This window comes from Nerophis ophidion, linkage group LG09, assembly GCF_033978795.1.
Source record: "Nerophis ophidion isolate RoL-2023_Sa linkage group LG09, RoL_Noph_v1.0, whole genome shotgun sequence".
NCBI lineage: Eukaryota > Metazoa > Chordata > Actinopteri > Syngnathiformes > Syngnathidae > Nerophis > Nerophis ophidion.
In genome coordinates, this window is record NC_084619.1 from 61,683,073 (window position 1) to 61,700,326 (window position 17,254).

The window sequence follows — 17,254 nt, forward strand, 5'->3', positions numbered from 1 at the left end:
GTATATGTGTGTGTGTGTATATATATATATATATATATATTAGGGGTGGGCAAATTAGTGCGTTAATTATGAGTTAACTAATCAATGTATTAACGCCGACAATTATTTTATCGCACATTTGCGTATGTTGTTTACATGCTTTTATTTTGTTAACGCCTTTTCTTAACAAGATGGCGTCGCCCGGCGTCGAGGGGCTCTTGGTAAAGATGGAACATTTGGCAAAAATACCGGACAATTCTGCAAATTTCATGGCTGGCTTACAGCGTGGTCACTCCGGGATCACTTTCGACCGCCAGACAATTCTGAATGTGGATAGATCGGGCCGTTTTGGACTGAATGACGCGTGCTTGCTAGACCGGCTAGCAATAATGGGAATACTTTGCCGGCTACACCCAGCGGCCTGTGAAGCAGCGGAGTATATGTGTTGTCTGTCTATTTATAAATAATGCAGACGATGCGTATTTGCTGAGTTCTTAACGTTTGCTTTCAGAGCGTGCATATCACAACATACAAGATGCCGTCATGGCGACACAACCTATACCGGGCTACCGCGCATGCTCGTCACTCCTGTTGCATGCTGGGTAGGGTAGTTCCTTTATTCTCTGGCTCATAACGTCACAATATAGTACCATGTATATGATGCGTTCAGTTTATCAAAGCACCAAGCAAACAATCGGAAAATTCCCATCACATCAATTCCTAGATATGGTCATAATTATTTTAAGTGCACTACGCAGAATAAACACAACATTATTAATATTGCTACTACGGATAATTAGATCAAAAATTCCCTAAAACAGCCCACTACCTATAATCCATCCATCCATCCATTTTCTACCGCTTATTCCCTTTTTGGGGTCGCGGGGGGCGCTGGCGCCTATCTCAGCTACAATCGGGCAGAAGGCGGGGTACACCCTGGACAAGTCGCCACCTCATCGCAGGGCCAACACAGATAGACACACTCACATCCACACACTAGGGCCAATTTTTTTTTTTTTGTGTTGCCAATCAACCTATCCCCAGGTGCATGTCTTTGGAAGTGGGAGGAAGCCGGACCTATAATATAGGTTTTTAAACATAAGATCCCTGATAAAAAAAATGTTTCTGCTGTTACCTCAGAAATTGCCTGTTCAGATGTTATGATTGTGGCTCAGAGATTTCTATGTAGATTATATTTATTTTCCATAACAAACAGGATAACTTAAATACCCTGGCAGTGGCAATAAGCTTAAATGTTTGTATTTACATTTTTTGAGTTGATTTTCATAAAAAATGCTGTTTAACTGCTACTGTTTAACAAGGACTGATTTAAATTGTGTTTGCACAACAAATGTTTTGGCGCTTTTGTTCATGTGGGGGAATATTCCAATAAAGGTGCACTACACACTACTTTTGAATTCATTATTGGGCTTTGCGTATACAATGCAGTTAATCGCGATTAATGAGAGAAATAGTGCGATTAACTTCGATTAAGATTTTTAATCGTTGCCCAGCCCTAATATATATATATATATATATATATATATATATATATGTATGTATGTATGTATGTATGTATGTATGTATGTATGTGTGTGTGTGTGTGTGTGTGTGTGTGTGTGTGTGTGTGTGTGTGTGTGTGTGTGTGTGAGTTTCAATATTGTATGGGAGGTGAGAAAGTTGTATATGAGCACCCCAACTAACGAGCTGCTCTGTGATTGGCAGAGACCTGGAGCAGGACTTCCGTGATAGGCTGGCGGCTCTGCGGAGTCAGGCGGAGCAGGAGAGCGATGCCCTGCTGCAGCAGCTGGAGCGAGAGCACGGCGTGCTGCGTGAAGAGCTGCGTCTACTAAAGGCGCAGGAGGCGGGGCTACAGGAGGAGCGCAATAGTGTCGCCCAGGTGCGTTGGTTGCTCGCTCACCGGCCCCTCCCGCAGCGCTTTGCATGACGACAAGCTCTCGTCGCATTTCAGGAGAACCAGCGTCTGGAGGAAGAGCTCGCTGATGTCAAGAAGAAACTGACAGAAGCTGAACGCTCAGCATCGGGCCTGCAGAGAGACATGGAGGAGCTGCTTCACGACAAGGTAGCGCCACAGTCGTGTAAAAAGAGAGTTCGGCCAACTTTGTTTCAGACTAGCTCCGAAATGATTGGTCACGTGACCGGCTTCTAACTTTGAGCCGGCCACAGCTGGAGCTACGCGTACACAGTACTTCCTCATTCGACATCTCGTTTAATTGAAGTTATAAGTTGAGTTATTTTGTTGTGTAAACATGAATATCTATACACAGTTGACATACTGTTTTTTTGTTGTTTATTTTTTTTATTTTCATGATGACAAACATACAAGCAACAATCAATTAGATTGTACATATATATTTTCGGGCTTCACGGTGGTAGAGGGGTTAGTGCGTCTGCCTCACAATACGAAGGTCCTGCAGTCCTGGGTTCAAATCCAGGCTCTGGATCTTTCTGTGTGGAGTTTGCATGTTCTCCCCGTGAATGCGTGGGTTCCCTCCGGGTACTCCGGCTTCCTCCCACTTCCAAAGACATGCACCTGGGGATAGGTTGATTGGCAACACTAAATTGGCCCTAGTGTGTGAATGTGAGTGTGAATGTTGTCTGTCTATCTGTGTTGGCCCTGCGATGAGGTGGCGACTTGTCCAGGGTGTACCCCGCCTTCCGCCCGATAGTAGCTGAGATAGGCGCCAGCGCCCCCGCGACCCCGAAAGGGAATAAGCGGTAGAAAATGGATGGATGGATGGATATATATTTTCATATATACATATAGATATTTTGACATAGATGTGTATATATAAATATAAATGTTGATATAAATTTGCGTGTGTGTGTGTATATATATGTATATGTGTATATATATATATATATGTGTGCGTATATATATATATATATATATATGTGTATGTATGTGTATATATATATATATGTATGTATGCTAAACAGTTATGTGTGTGTGTATATGTGCAAAACAGCTATATATTTGCACTTTTATACTTTATATATATATATATATATATATATATATATATATATATATATATATATATATATATATCTTTAATTTATATATTACTGGTACTTGGTTTTTTGCCATTTAAAATAAAGTACAAATACATATATATATATATATATATATATACACACACACAAAGTATATATATATGTATATATATGTATTACATACTTATTAAATTTGTATACAAATACATGTATATATTTGTATAAAATGTGTATATATATATAAAAAAAAAAATATATATATATATATATATATATATGTGTGTGTCTGTGTATTTACCTGAATATATAAATAAAAAATATATTTTACATAAATATATATTATTTTTACGTAAATATGCTGCTGAAATAGGCTCCAGCAACCCCCACGACCCCGAACGGGACAAGCGGTAGAAAATGCATGGATGGATGGATGTTAATATACATTTTTATATTTATATATTTTTCCATCCATCCATTTTCTACCGCTTGTTCCCTTTTGGGGTCACGGGGGGCGCTGGCGCCTATCTCAGCTACAATCGGGCGGAAGGCGGGGTACATCCTGGACAAGTCGCAGGGCCAACTTTTAATATATATAGTTTATGTATTTTTGTACTCGATTTTTAAAAATCTATAATTATGTTAGTAGTAATAACTGTTAATAGCATATTTTTTATATTAATAGACTGTTAATAGCGCAGTGATTACAAACAGTTAATTGGAAGCAGCTTCCACGGTTAACAAACTTCACAGAAAGTCGCAATTTTTCCTCGGTTGTGGGTGCAAAGCTAATGAGGATTTTGGCAAAATGACGTTGATACGTTCTTTGGTCAATCTGTGCATTTTTTTGCATTTGTTAGATGGCCAGCTGGTCACTGAACACTGCCGGAATGTATACAGTGGAGTGTATCTTACACAGCCGCAAAATTATATTTTGATGAAATAAAGCATGTTTTTTGTACGTTTATGAGCTGGAGTATATTTAAAACTATATTTAGACACTTAATAATGGTTCATTTCGTCAGAAAAACTCAACTGGGCACAACCGCACATGTCCTTCGTAGCAAACATGGCGCCTGTTGTTTAGTTGGCCTCACTCTCTCTATATACGATCAGCTGCTGCCATCTTGTGGTTCCTCAGGGGATCCATCCATTTCCTACCGCTTATTCCCTTTTGGGGTCGCGGTGGGCGCTGGCGCCTATCTCAGCTAGTCCCTGACAAAAGGTGGCCCTCGGTGTGAGCGTGTGCGGGTGTCAGGTGACCGGTATCCCTGTCCCCTATTAAAGATTGATGAGGAGCTCCCTGCTGGTCTACTGATGAAGATGACTTGTAATTTCAACATGCGCCTTGACAGCCACTCTCTTTCGGGTTTGATTGACAGTTTGGCAGCTTGGACGCCGCGGGCGGAGGTTTGAACCCGGAGGAGCGACTGGGTGCAGTCGTCAAGGAGTACGAGCAGCGCTGCAGAGTAAGACCCGCTCATTGCACGGTGTCTTATTTTCTGTTGCCTTCAAGTTCTGTGTCCGCGACGACAACCCAAACGATCTGACCCGTTTAGGAGCTGCAGGACAAAAACGACGAGCTGAGCGCCGAACTGGAGCTGCTGAACGGTCAGAGGGTTGAGAGGAAGTCAAGACGCCCCTCCGCCGCGCTGAGCTGGACCGGATCACTCTGTGGTAGCGAGTCGGACTCTGGTGAGGTCACTTCCTATCTCCTCCACTCGTCCTCAGCCTCTGTGTGTCGTACCAAAGTCCTGACAGCAGGAGGCGCCAGAGCTTGCTGTGCTCCAATTCCAGGGTCACTTGACACTGATGTGACACCGGTGTCACACCTAGAAAGGTTGTCTTTAAGTCCAACAAAGAAACCGGATTACTGGTTCTCGTTGAGCCAGTTGGATAAGATGCACACACACACACACACACACACACACACACACATACAAGATAGAGTTCATCATGTCTGTCAGTGATTGCCTTCAGGGACCACATTGATCAGGAATTTTCTGTCCAAACCCTAGACGACTCTGAGGTGAAGCGTCGATCATCTCCGCCCCTCCGGTCCAAAATGGAACCAGCTGATACAAGTGAGTTTTTATGAAACAGTGAAGCTTCTTTTCATGCTTTACTTTACATTACTCGCTTTTGCAAATAAGAATAGGTTGTGCGAGTAGAAAAAAAAGGAACACACATGCGTATACAGATTTTAACCCTTTCATTTGCATTTCGCTCGGAAGAAAAAAAAAAAATAAGAAAAAAAATTCGGCTTCACGGTGGCAGAGGGGTTAGTGCGTCTGCCTCACAATACGAAGGTCCTGCAGTCCTGGGTTCAATCCCAGGCTCGGGATCTTTCTGTGTGGAGTTTGCATGTTCTCCCCGTGAATGCGTGGGTTCCCTCCGGGTACTCCGGCTTCTTCCCACTTCCAAAGACATGCACCTGGGGATAGGTTGATTGGCAACATTAAATTGGCCCTAGTGTGTGAATGTGAGTGTGAATGTTGTCTGTCTATCTGTGTTGGCCCTGCGATGAGGTGGCGACTTGTCCAGGGTGTACCCTTCCTTCTACCCGATTGTAGCTGAGATAGGCGCCAGCGCCCCCCGCGACCCCGAAAGGGAATAAGCGGTAGGAAATGGATGGATGGAGAAAAAAAATTCATGCAAAGTTAATCAAACTGAAGTAAAATGTTCGCACAACAGTATACAAAGGGACAAGGGATTGACACGGAAGTGTCACTGATCACTGTACATAGTGGGGGGCGGGGCTGAAGCCCCGTCCACTCCTCGCAGGCTCTCACACTTTAGTCTTACAACACGGAAGAAACAATAGGCCCTTTTCCAGACCTTTTTGGCTCCTGGAACCTTTAGTTCCTGACAAAGTGCGTGCTTTGTGTTTCCACCGCATTTGACAGTTCAGGTAGTTTATACAAATTAGGCTGATGACGTATGGAGGAGTGGTTTACTGCATACTTGCCAACCCTCCCGGATTTTCCGGGAGACTCCCGAAATTCAGCGCCTCTCCCGAAAACCTCCCGGGACATATTTTCTCCCGAAAATCTCACGAAACTCAGGCGGAGCTGGAGGCCACGCCCACTCCAGCTCCATGCGGACCTGACTCAGCAATGTTGTGACCCTCTTAAACAGGACAATACTGCCATCTACTGTACATAGAATAGAATGTACTTTATTGATCCCTGGGGGAAATTCAGCACCACAGTTCACTCACAATAAACAATGATAATAATAAATAATATAATATGTATAAAATATATACAATATATAATATATGAATAATATAAATATATTCTACATTTAAGTGCAGTCAAGGAACATATGCAATAAGGAGTCTGTTCTGAAGCCCACAGTAAAGAGACGTAACTTCATCACGTCACCTGGTTATTGACTCCAACACAAATATATTAAACCGTCGACAAGCAAAATGAAGAAATACGCTTTCAAGTTCCAAAACTAATGGAAACAAGAATTTGAGTTTATCCAGGAGAGTTTGAAGGGGAAGGGGTATGTACCTGTAAATTTTGTAGTACAGACTTCTCCATTGAACACCGTGGCCGAACGGATATACTCAGTCATGAACGATCAGCGAAGCACAAAGCGTCCGCAGCAGCATCACAACCCAGTATTATGGGCCACCTCGCAAAAGGGAGACCCGATGGTGTAACTTATGCTGAGACAAAGATGGCTATCCTGATAGCTGGAAGAAACATCCCGTTCTCATTTGCGGATGTCTACAACAAATCCGTAAAAATTATGTTCCCGGATTCGGAGATCGCTCGCCAGTACGCAAATGGCAGAACAAAGTTTACTGAAATAGTGAAAGGTAAGTGTTTCTGTTGTTTCTAGCAACGAGCAAGCACAGTACAGTTAGTAGAACAACTGTGTTTTTATTACTTTGTATTTGATAGGTGCCGTCGGAAATTCAACTATTTACTTATTTATATATATAATAAAATGAATATATATAGCTTGAGTTCACTGAAAGTAAGGTATTTCATATATATATATATATATGAAATACTCTTGGTGAATTATACTCCTCCCCACTTAACCACGCCCCCAACCATGCCTCCGCCCCACCCCCGACCACGCCCCCTAACTCCCCACCTCCCGAAATCGGAGTTCTCAAGGTTGGAAGGTATGGTTTACTGTATTCCTACACTGATACCATGTAAATAAACAGACATTAGGTCACAGTTCTTTTGACTAAAAAGTTAGTCAATTAAATACAAAACAGGAATATACAAAACGATATGATTTTGAAAAATAAAGTGTACAGAATTGTTCGTAAGTCAGGCTTTGTTCGGCAATGTCCAACAGTCAGAAAGTCGTCCTCTCTGTAAATGATGAATTCATGAGGGTCAGGTGATTCTTTTTGGTCCATTTCAGCTGTAAATAACAATATATAAACAATAAATGTCAGTGTTTATTCGTAAATAACATTATATAAATATCAGTGTTTATCTGTGAGTTATATATAAATAATAAATGTCAGTGTTTATCTTACCGAATAAGAGCACCCACAAAAACGGCGCATCGTGAAGAAACGGTCAGAGAGTGGCTTTAAGGCGGCCTGTAAAACATCTATGCAACATTTTGAGCAAAGAAGCACCAGTACGTGTTCTGTAGACCACAAGGAAGTATTTTACAAGAAAAAAAAACATCATTTTTATATTTTTCTGTACATCTACACATGGTACTTCAACATTTCTAAAAAGTTACTCATGTGCTTATTTCATTAAAACCACTTGACACACATACATTTCAAAAAAGTTGCTCATGTACTTATTTCATTAAAACCACTTGACACACAAATTTGGGTTAAACTACGTCCAACTTTACTTTGGAAAAAAAATAGATAGATATTCAGTCAAACTATATCGGGATATGAGTTTTAGTCCATATGGCCCAGATCTCCACTCGGGTTAGCGACAGTGCCAGCTTACTTTAGGTATGGGTGTTTAATTGAGGGTACTTGTGCTTATATGTACGAGTGCACATGTGTACCTTGTTTGAGTGTTAATAATACAATTTATACATCCATCCATTTTCTACTGCTTTTAGATATTTTATATTGGCCTTAAATTTCTGCTGTGCTACAACCCCCCCAGCCCCCATTTAGTAGCACCGATGCTCCTAGTAAAAAAAGCAGAGTACCAATGTGTGGTACGAATATAACACTCAATAAAACCAACGGAATGGAATCGTCAACATAAGTGAATCTTTTTATCCTCAATGACCAAACATTTTTATGGTCTGCTCGTTTTCTTGATTGACAGCCACGGCCGTCAGCATTCAGACTGAACTTGCTGTGGAACAACTGAAGCACAAACACAACCAGGAACTGCAACAACTCAACATCCAGATGGAGACAAAGGTACCAAAATACTGCTACGAGTAATACTACTAGAACTACTGCTGCTATTACTACAACTTTGGATAAAAAATATGCAGTCAGCAAGCAGACTTGGAGGAAGTTCATTCAGTTGTTTAATTTTGAAGTTGTTTAACTTTCTGGCTTTAAAAAAATAAAGAAATCAAGAAAATAAAATTTTTGTAGTTAAGTCGGTAACAGTTTAATTTTTAGATCAAGCAGAGTGAACAAACGATGGAATCACTTAATTCGGAGGAAAAAATGATGAATCGGTGAAAAGCAGACAAAGAAACTAACACACCAAGTACTCTATTTCACCACCTCTGGCTTTTATTACAGCTTGCACCCTCTGAGGCAAGGTTTTACCCAGTTTGGCAACATACCCGTGGTTGTGGGGGCGGGGCCAATTACATCATAATTCGCTGTTGGGGCGGGGCCAATTACATCATAATTCACATAATCCACCATAATGCACATATATACTTTTAATAGATTATAAAAATGTTATACACTTTCAAAAAAAACTAATCTAATTAGTATTAAAATATACTTTTCTAATATCGTTTTGCTCTATTTTTCAACTGGTGCGGCTTGTTGTACAATGTACATAACTGAGGGTTTCTAGGAATTTCTCTAATCCTTTTAATGAATTTATCTTCATTAAAAACAACTACCAACAAAACCAGCATCTTGTGTTGGCGTTATTGTAGACTGTACTCATGTTTGGAGACTCTTTACTTATGTCAAGAACTGCAGCAAGCCTGACGTCACAGGCTTCGTTCGCGCTGCTGCTCCAACTGCACTTCCTCTACTTAAATCAGAAATGCTTTATTTCACAGGAGTACATTTGGGTCTTATTGTTTATCTTCATCCAATACAGTAGTAAATAAGAGATACAATAAACAGAACCAACAAACAAAAGTACCAAATAGGACTGCTATAATAGCATATGTACAAGACAAACAATGTTTACATGATAGATTGAAGATATTTCACAGTTATTGACCAGTTTGCAGACAGATTGTACCGTTTAATAGACCAGTATTCAAGTCTGTGACTCTTAAAGGGATGCGTTGTAGAGTTTGATGGCCACAGGCATTTTTAAGGTGCAGCGGCTTTTATTTTGCCATGGCGTGTACCCTGCTCTTCATAAATCTTGCTCCAACTTTCTCCGATTGCTGTTGTCGGAACAGTTTTACAGGTTGGAGTCTTGTTACTAGAACTACTATTACTATAACTACTACTGTTATTACTACAACTAGGCAAATTACTACTACAACATTTACTGTTACCAGAACTACTGCTGCTACAACTACTACTTGTACTACCACCACTTCTTGACAGGATGATTTACCCTGCTGCTCCTCTTCCTCAGGTCAACTACTACGAGCGCACTCTGGACAGGATGAGGCAGAGTATGGAGGTCGAACGCAAAGACATCGCTCAGGCCTTCAAGGTTAACTCCACGCTCGCACGCCGCTTGCCGGCTGTCAGATGACCGGGTCATGTGACGTTTCAGTTGGAGATTGACGAGCTGGAGGTGCAGAAGACGCACGCTGAGCAGCAAGTCCGGCAACTGAAGGAAGCGCTGGACAATATGCAGAAGCAGATCCAACATGGAGGATGGTCTTCAGAGCAGGAGCGCAGGTGAGCAAGATTAACTGTCATCGTCGTCTGTGTGCTGTTTTGGATTTTTTTTTCCTATTCCATAAAGAAATATCCAAAGAAAACTAAGGTCCTAAGTATTTATTTGAGATCCCAAATTACATCAGTTAACAGAAAAGAAAGTTTTACGCTGCTAAAGAAAGAAAGAGAGACAAAGAAACTTTCAGATTTTATATTGCTTTTATGAAAAAGAGAGGAGGGGTTGGTCCGAAGTGACTCGTCCTGGGGAGGGGGAAAGGAAGAATGACAAAAACATATATTTTATCTGATTGCAAAAAACGGAATGAGATGCATTTGGAGAGTAACCTTTTGACAAAAAGACAAAAACAATATAAATTAAAGCTGAAAGCAGCGATGGATAGGACCGACTTTTGCTAGTGTTTCCTGCCTTTACCCATTCAACATATCTTTACCTGCACATTACCTACCTTCCTTGCATCCTGGGGTCACACTGGTGCTTCTTTTTTTCACCCATACATGCTGGTGCTTCCTGCCATCACCCAGAAAACATATTTTTACCTGCCCATTACCTACCTTCTCTGTATCCTGGAGTCAAAATGGTGCCTCCTTCTTTCACCCAGTCAACATATCTTTACCCGCAAAGTACCTACCTTCTCTGCATTGTGTGGTCACGCTGGTGCTTCTTGCTTTTAAGCGGCCATCTTGGGACGGCATCAGCGCAGCGGTTCTTTGAAGTCTCGTAAAATCTAAACTGTAGCAGTTAGAAAAACTCTTTGCGCAACTTTTAGTCAGTAGGGTTCAATCGCTTTCCTGTGCGAGTTCGAAGCCGACACAACAAACGCGCTCAGAGGAGATAATGTTTGAAAAAAAGGGGGGGGTTTTACAAAACTTTTGTTTTGAAGGGGTAATTCCCAACTTCCTGTTGATTTTTGCTGGAGGATGTCAATTAATGAAATTTAGGACTAAGTGAGACCTACATAGAGGTTTTTGTTTCATGTCTCTACGACATTCCTACCGGAAGTTACAAGCAGTTTTGTCTGTGTTTTCTTCTTAGGAGCAGTATTGTCTGTGTTTTATTCCTAGGGGGCGCTAGAGCTCAATTTTAAGTTTTGGGGTTTGGGTTTTTTCTTAGATCGCAATTTTCGCCAGTCCTGATGTGTGTGTCCAGTTTGGTGAGTTTTGAAGCATTTTAATGTCATTGTTCATATACAGGTACAGGTTCAACGAAATTTAGGGGGGTCAAATTACAGCTAAAAGAGGCAAAAATGACTTCTCAGGAAACTTTTTTTTTTTTTGAAGGGTTGTTTGCTAACTTCCCGTTGATTTTTGCTGAATGATGATTTATGAAATGTAGGTCTAAGTCAGACCTACATAAAGGTTTTTGTTCCAAGTCTCTACGACATTCCTAACAGAAGTTACAAGCAGTTTTGTCTGTGTTTTTTCCTTGGAGGTGCTAGAGCGCAATTTTGAGTTTTGGGGTTTGGTTTTTTTATTAGATGGCAATTTTCGCCAGTCCTGATGTCTTTGTAAAATTTGGTGAGTTTTGAAGTTTTTTAAAATTACAGCTCAAAGAGGCGGCGGTACAATAATAATAATTAAACCTTAGAAATACAATAGGGTCCTCTGTCCCAAAGGGACATTCGGTCCCTAATAAGTGATCTCCCAACAGCACAACAACCTTTATCTAATGTTCTGAGAAGGTGTGGGGATTAGAGGCGTCTCCACCGGACTCCAGGAATGCATCAGGGCCATAAAAGTGTCTAAGCGTCGACAAAACCCAGGCACAGCAGTTAAGGCGAAGAAATATCGCACTGTGACTAAAATTGTGGTCTGGACCAGAGATTACTGAAAAGTTAATTGTGACATACCGGTGTCGCGTACGATCAGGAAGTGACTCACTTTCATTCCCAGGATGCAACGGGAACGAGCCGACTCGGAGCAGAACTTTGCCAGAGAGATTGGAAACTTGGTCCAGAGGCTGAGTGCTGAGAAGGACCAGCTCGAAGCGGACCTAAAGCTGATGATGGACCAGGAAGTGTTGCGGGTCAGGTGAGCGATGACCTTCTGATGCTGACCTTGTAACTCTGTTATGAGTTGCATAAATGAGGTACTAGTCACATGACTCTTACGTGAATATTCATTAAAGAGCAGAAGATGAACTAAACATGCAACAAGTTTCCTTCTGTCAAAAAGACATGTTTTTTTAGAGTTAAGTGGTCAAAGGTCATGCATAACAAGAATGGCGTTGCAAGCAGGGAGGAGGCGGAGCTTCGGTTCTCTCACATGCAGCTGCATCACGTCGAGGGTCAGCGTCGGCTCCACGTGGAGCGCCAGCAGGACCAGGAGAGCCCAGAAGAACATCTCCTGAGGGAGCAGCTCCGCAGTCTTCAGGAGGAAGTGCAGACCTGCAGGCTGCAGCTCAGCCAATCAGAGGACAGTGTGGCCAAGTTCAAAGGTCGCTGCAGTCAATTAGAGGAGGAGCTTCAGACTTGTGGCCAGAGGTGCCGAGAGCTGGAGGAGAACATCTCCCTCCTGGAGGCTCGGGATCTTCAGGCTGCTTCAGTGGTCCCCCAGCAGGAGGTCAGGAACGTCCAGCCGGACCAAGACCTGATAACCGTGGAGGTGGACACTCTGAAGCAGGAGCAAACCCAAGTCCTGCAGCTCCAGGAGGCCGTGGTCCGTTTGAGCTTGGAGAAGAAAAGCTACAGCCGCTTGGCCGAGCAGCTGTCTACTCAGATCGTAGAGATGGAGGAGGACATGTCCGCCCTCCAAGACCAATTGAAAAGTCTGGCTTCCAGGGTCCAGTCCGACCAAAGTGCGGACCGGCAAAGCGATCTCGACCCCAGCACCAGTGAGGCCAGTCGGACCATAGAGCAGCTGAAAGAGCAACTGGAGTCCAAGAACGGGGAGCTGGTCCTGGTCCGAGGCCAGGCCCTGCAGCTGCAGCTGGACGCGATGGACTCCCAGAACAAGCTGAGGACGGCCGAGGTCGCCTTTGAGCGGGAGAAGCAGAAGATGAAGGAGCAGCTGATGGAGATGGAGAACTTGGTCCTGGTTCTGGAGCAGGCCATGGACCCAGCAAGTCCACGCAGGTTTGTGGAGCATGAGACCGGCTCCAAGAACCACGTCTAACCGCCGCCGAAACGCTCCAATGACTAACCGCCACGGTCACGTGATCGCACAGATAGAAGCCGCTGATGGACCGATTCTTAACGCCTCATCACTAACCCAATGACCACGCATGGCCGCCATCTTGTTTGCCGCCACCTTGAACTGTGCGCACGCGCGCGTCGCCTCATTGACGTGTGCGTGTGCGTGTCGGCAGGACACAGCTGGAAGAAGTCCGCTCGGACAACGCCGCCCTGCGCCAGCGGCTGAGCCTGCTGCAGCAGGAAGTGAACAACATGGAGGACGACGTCGCCAACAAGCGGTGAGCGAGACTTTCAGCGCGACCTCTGACCCCTTCGTCCTGACCCTTGTGTTGTCGCCAGGACCAAGATGGAGGAGATGGAGCGCACACGCGAGAGGAGCAAGAAGGAGGAGGGGCGGCTGCACCGGGAGGTGAGAACATCGCCGCTTGTGCTCCACGCCGTCGCGTCTCTGACCTTTTGACCTCTGCGATGGCGACAGAACACGGGCTTTCGAGAGGAAGTTTTGAGTCTGAGCGGCAGGAACTTGCAGCTGAGCAACGACAACGGCGAGCTGAGCGAGCGGCTTCGTGGCGAGCAGGAGTCGCTCCGGGCCCTGCAGGAGCGCTTGGCCGCCGTCTCCAAGCAACAGGATGAAGGCGGAGCCACGGTGAGAAGAAGAATCCTTTCAAAATAAAACCCCTAGGCACAACCTGAGCTTTATTTACAGTATGGCCAATTGGTAGCAAACATGGCGCCCTGTGGTCACTTGAGGGGCTTTTGACCAATCATTTAGGACAGTGGTTCTCAAATGGGGGTACGCGTACCCCTGGGGGTACTTGAAGGTATGCCAAGGGGTACGTGAGATTTTTTTAAAAATATTTTAAAAATAGCAACAATTAGAAAATCCTTTATAAATATATTTATTGAATAATACTTCAACAAAATATGAATTTAAGTTGCAATATTCAGTGTTGACAGCTAGATATTTTGTGGACATGTTCCATAAATATTGATGTTAAAGATTAATTTTTTGGTGAAGAAATGTTTATAATTAAGTTCATGAATCCAGATGGATCTCTATTACAATCCCCAAAGAGGGCACTTTAAGTTGATTACTTCTATGTGTAGAAATCTTTATTTATAATTGAATCACTTGTTTATTTTTCAACAAGTTTTTATTTTTATATCTTTTTTCCGAATAGTTCAAGAAAGACCACTACAAATGAGCAATATTTTGCACTGTTATACAATTTAATAAATCAGAAACTGATGACATAGTGCTGTATTTTACATCTTTATCTCTTTTTTTCAACCAAAAATGCTTTGCTCTGATTAGGGGGTACTTGAATTAAAAGAAATGTTCACAGGGGGTACATCACTGAAAAAAGGTTGAGAACCACTGATTTAGGAGATCTTCTGGTTAAAAAAAAAACCCTCCCCTGGCCACAGGGCGCCATGTTTGCTACCAACTGAGTTGGCCATATTCTCTCTGTAAACTGCTCTGGGTGCGACGCATGAGGAGCATTTGATTCAGCACTTCCTCTTCTCTCAGCTGCGGCGGGTGCAAGAAGAGGCGGAGCTGCAGGCGGCGGCGTGGAGGCAGGAGAGAAGGCAGCTGGAGGAGGAGCTTAGCTCCTATAGGAAAAAGGTGGGTGGGGCCTCCGTGATGACATCATGCAGTAACGCGGCAGAACTCACTATCTTTGTGTTTGGGTTCTCAGCTGCGTCAGTTGGAGGCGGAGCTTAGCCTGGCGGCACAAAAGCAGCAGAAGACGAAGGCAGAGCTTAGCGCTGCGGCGGAGATGATGGTGGGAAGACGTCACGTGCGCGCGTGTTAATATACGCGCTAAATATCTCCGTCCTGTTAAGGTGGAGAAGCTCCAGCAGGAGGCGCTGTCAATGCGGGAAGAGGGCGAGCGTCTTCGCGCTCAGCTCCACGCCGTCACCCAGGAGAACCTCGACCACGCCCGGGAAGTCTCCGCCCTGCAGAGGAAGCTGCAAGATGCTCAAAAGAAGGTGAGAAGTGTGCTGTGATTGGTTGTTGCCGTCCATGAAGTAGACTCACACAGTCGTCTCTGTGACGGCGGCGAGCAGGCCGAGGAAGCGCAGGCCGGCGCCAGGGAGCTGATGATGGCGGAAGAGGAGACGCGGCAGCAGCAGCAGGTGGCCTACTGTGACGGGGGAGGGGTTTAATTAAGGGGGTCTGTCGTTTTGTTAACGAGCACCTCTTTGTGTCTTTAATTAGACAGTGCAGCGGCTGATCCAGGACCAGCACAGCCTGAAAAGCCAACTGAAGGAGGCGGAGCTGGCGAAGACGCAGGCTGAGGGTCAGGTGAGGTCATGTCTTCATCATTCTCATCATCATGGTCACATGGTCCAAAGCTCGCCTGGGTTCCCGCGCAGGCGGACGCCGCGCTTAGTCTCGTGCAGCAGCGGCAGGAGGGGGCGGGGCACAGGGAGCGGGCGGAGCAGCTGCTGGCTCGGCTGCAGGAGGAGCAGAGGCGGAGTCGTCGCCTGGAGGAGGAGCTTCGGCTTCAAGCAGAGCACAGCTCCGCCCACGTCGGCCTGCAGCAGGTGACTAGCGTAGCAACATTGCAACAGGCCTCGTTTATCTTCGTGATCGAGAGGGCTGCGTGAACATGGCCGACTATGCGTGTTGCGTTCAGGAGCAGTACGAGAAGGCGGCGGCGGCCCTGCAGCGCAGGACGGAGGAGCTGGAGAGCAAGCTGAAGGGCGTACGTGCGGTCCTGCAGGAGAAGGTCCAGCAGCTTAAAGAGCAGGTCAGTCTTCTAGTACGCACTTGTCAAACTCATGGCCCTGGAGCCAGATCATTTATGTGGTCTGCCATATCATTCAGTGTGCTGCAACGTCATTTATTGTGGCGTGCTGTGTTATTCAACGTGGTTTGCTATATAATTCAATGTGCCCGCCCTCCTCATTTAATGTGGTGCATCATGTCATTTAATGTGGTCCCTCATGTCATTCAATGTGGTCCGCCACATGAATCTATATGGTCGGCCAAATCATTTAAAATGGTCCGCCATATCATTCAATGTGGTCCACCACATGATTTAAATTGGCCTGCCATGTCATTCAAGGTGGTCCACCACATCATTTAAAATGGCCTGCTATGTCATTCAACGTGGTTCACCTCATTATTTAATGTGGCCTGCCATGTCATTCAATGTGGTCCACCACATCATTTAATATGGCCTGCTATGTCATTCAACGTGGTTCACCACATTATTTAATGTGGTCTGCCATGTCATTCAATGTGGTCCACCACATCATTTAATATGGCCCGCTATGTCATTCAATGTGGTCCACCACATCATTTAAATTGGCCCGCTATCATTCAATGTGGTCCACCACATCATTTAATTTGGCCTGGTATGTCATTCAATGTGGTTCACCACATCATTTAAAATGGCCTGCCATGTCATTCGATGTGGTCCACGTCATTAATTGATATGGTCGGCCAGATCATTTAAACTGGCATGCCATGTCATTCAATGTGGTTCACCACATTTAATTTGGCCCGCTGTCATTCAACGTGGTCCACCACATTAATTGATATGGTAGTCCAGGTCATTTAATCTGGCCCGCAATATCATTCATTGTGACCCACTATGTCACCCAATGAGGTACACCACGTCATTTAAAGTGACCCGCTTTAACATTTAATGTGGTCCCTCACATCATTTAAAGTGACCCACTGTCATTCAGCGTGGTCCGCCACATTTTTAATTGGCCTGCTTTGTCATTCAATGTGGTCCACCACGTCATTTAAAGTGGCCTGGTATGTCATTCAATGTGGTCCACCACGTCATTTAAATTGGCCCGTTGTCATTCAACGTGGTCCACCACATTATTTGATATGGTAGGTCAGGTCATTTAATGTCATTCAACGTGGTCCACCACATTATTTGATATGGTAGGCCAATTCATTTATCTGGCCCGCAATATCATTCATCGTGGCCGACTCTGTCATTCAATGTGGTCCGCCACATCATTTAAAATGGCCCGCTATGTCACCCAATGAGGTGCACCACGTCATTTAAAGTGACCCGCTTTATCATTTAAAGTGGTCCCTCACATCATTTAAAGTGACCCATTGTCA

General features: G+C 44.2%; 1 protein-coding gene across 5 annotated transcripts in view; it reads left to right on the top strand.

Annotated features, from left to right (window-relative positions):
* Positions 1 to 17,254, top strand: part of ninl (ninein-like) — a 37,437-nt gene that overhangs the window by 16,306 nt on the left and 3,877 nt on the right. For 4 of the 5 annotated variants that reach the window (XM_061911448.1, XM_061911449.1, XM_061911450.1 and 1 more), the window contains 20 exons: positions 1,705 to 1,879; positions 1,952 to 2,062; positions 4,377 to 4,463; positions 4,554 to 4,689; positions 5,013 to 5,078; positions 8,283 to 8,380; positions 9,753 to 9,833; positions 9,897 to 10,024; positions 11,915 to 12,052; positions 12,259 to 13,095; positions 13,329 to 13,433; positions 13,495 to 13,564; positions 13,634 to 13,801; positions 14,687 to 14,782; positions 14,856 to 14,942; positions 15,004 to 15,150; positions 15,229 to 15,297; positions 15,380 to 15,466; positions 15,538 to 15,708; positions 15,801 to 15,914. In XM_061911448.1, coding sequence (XP_061767432.1) covers positions 1,705 to 1,879; positions 1,952 to 2,062; positions 4,377 to 4,463; positions 4,554 to 4,689; positions 5,013 to 5,078; positions 8,283 to 8,380; positions 9,753 to 9,833; positions 9,897 to 10,024; positions 11,915 to 12,052; positions 12,259 to 13,095; positions 13,329 to 13,433; positions 13,495 to 13,564; positions 13,634 to 13,801; positions 14,687 to 14,782; positions 14,856 to 14,942; positions 15,004 to 15,150; positions 15,229 to 15,297; positions 15,380 to 15,466; positions 15,538 to 15,708; positions 15,801 to 15,914 — 2,971 coding nt within the window. The remainder of the gene's footprint in view (positions 1 to 1,704; positions 1,880 to 1,951; positions 2,063 to 4,376; positions 4,464 to 4,553; positions 4,690 to 5,012; positions 5,079 to 8,282; positions 8,381 to 9,752; positions 9,834 to 9,896; positions 10,025 to 11,914; positions 12,053 to 12,258; positions 13,096 to 13,328; positions 13,434 to 13,494; positions 13,565 to 13,633; positions 13,802 to 14,686; positions 14,783 to 14,855; positions 14,943 to 15,003; positions 15,151 to 15,228; positions 15,298 to 15,379; positions 15,467 to 15,537; positions 15,709 to 15,800; positions 15,915 to 17,254) is intronic. The other variant, XM_061911452.1, reaches the window with a different exon arrangement.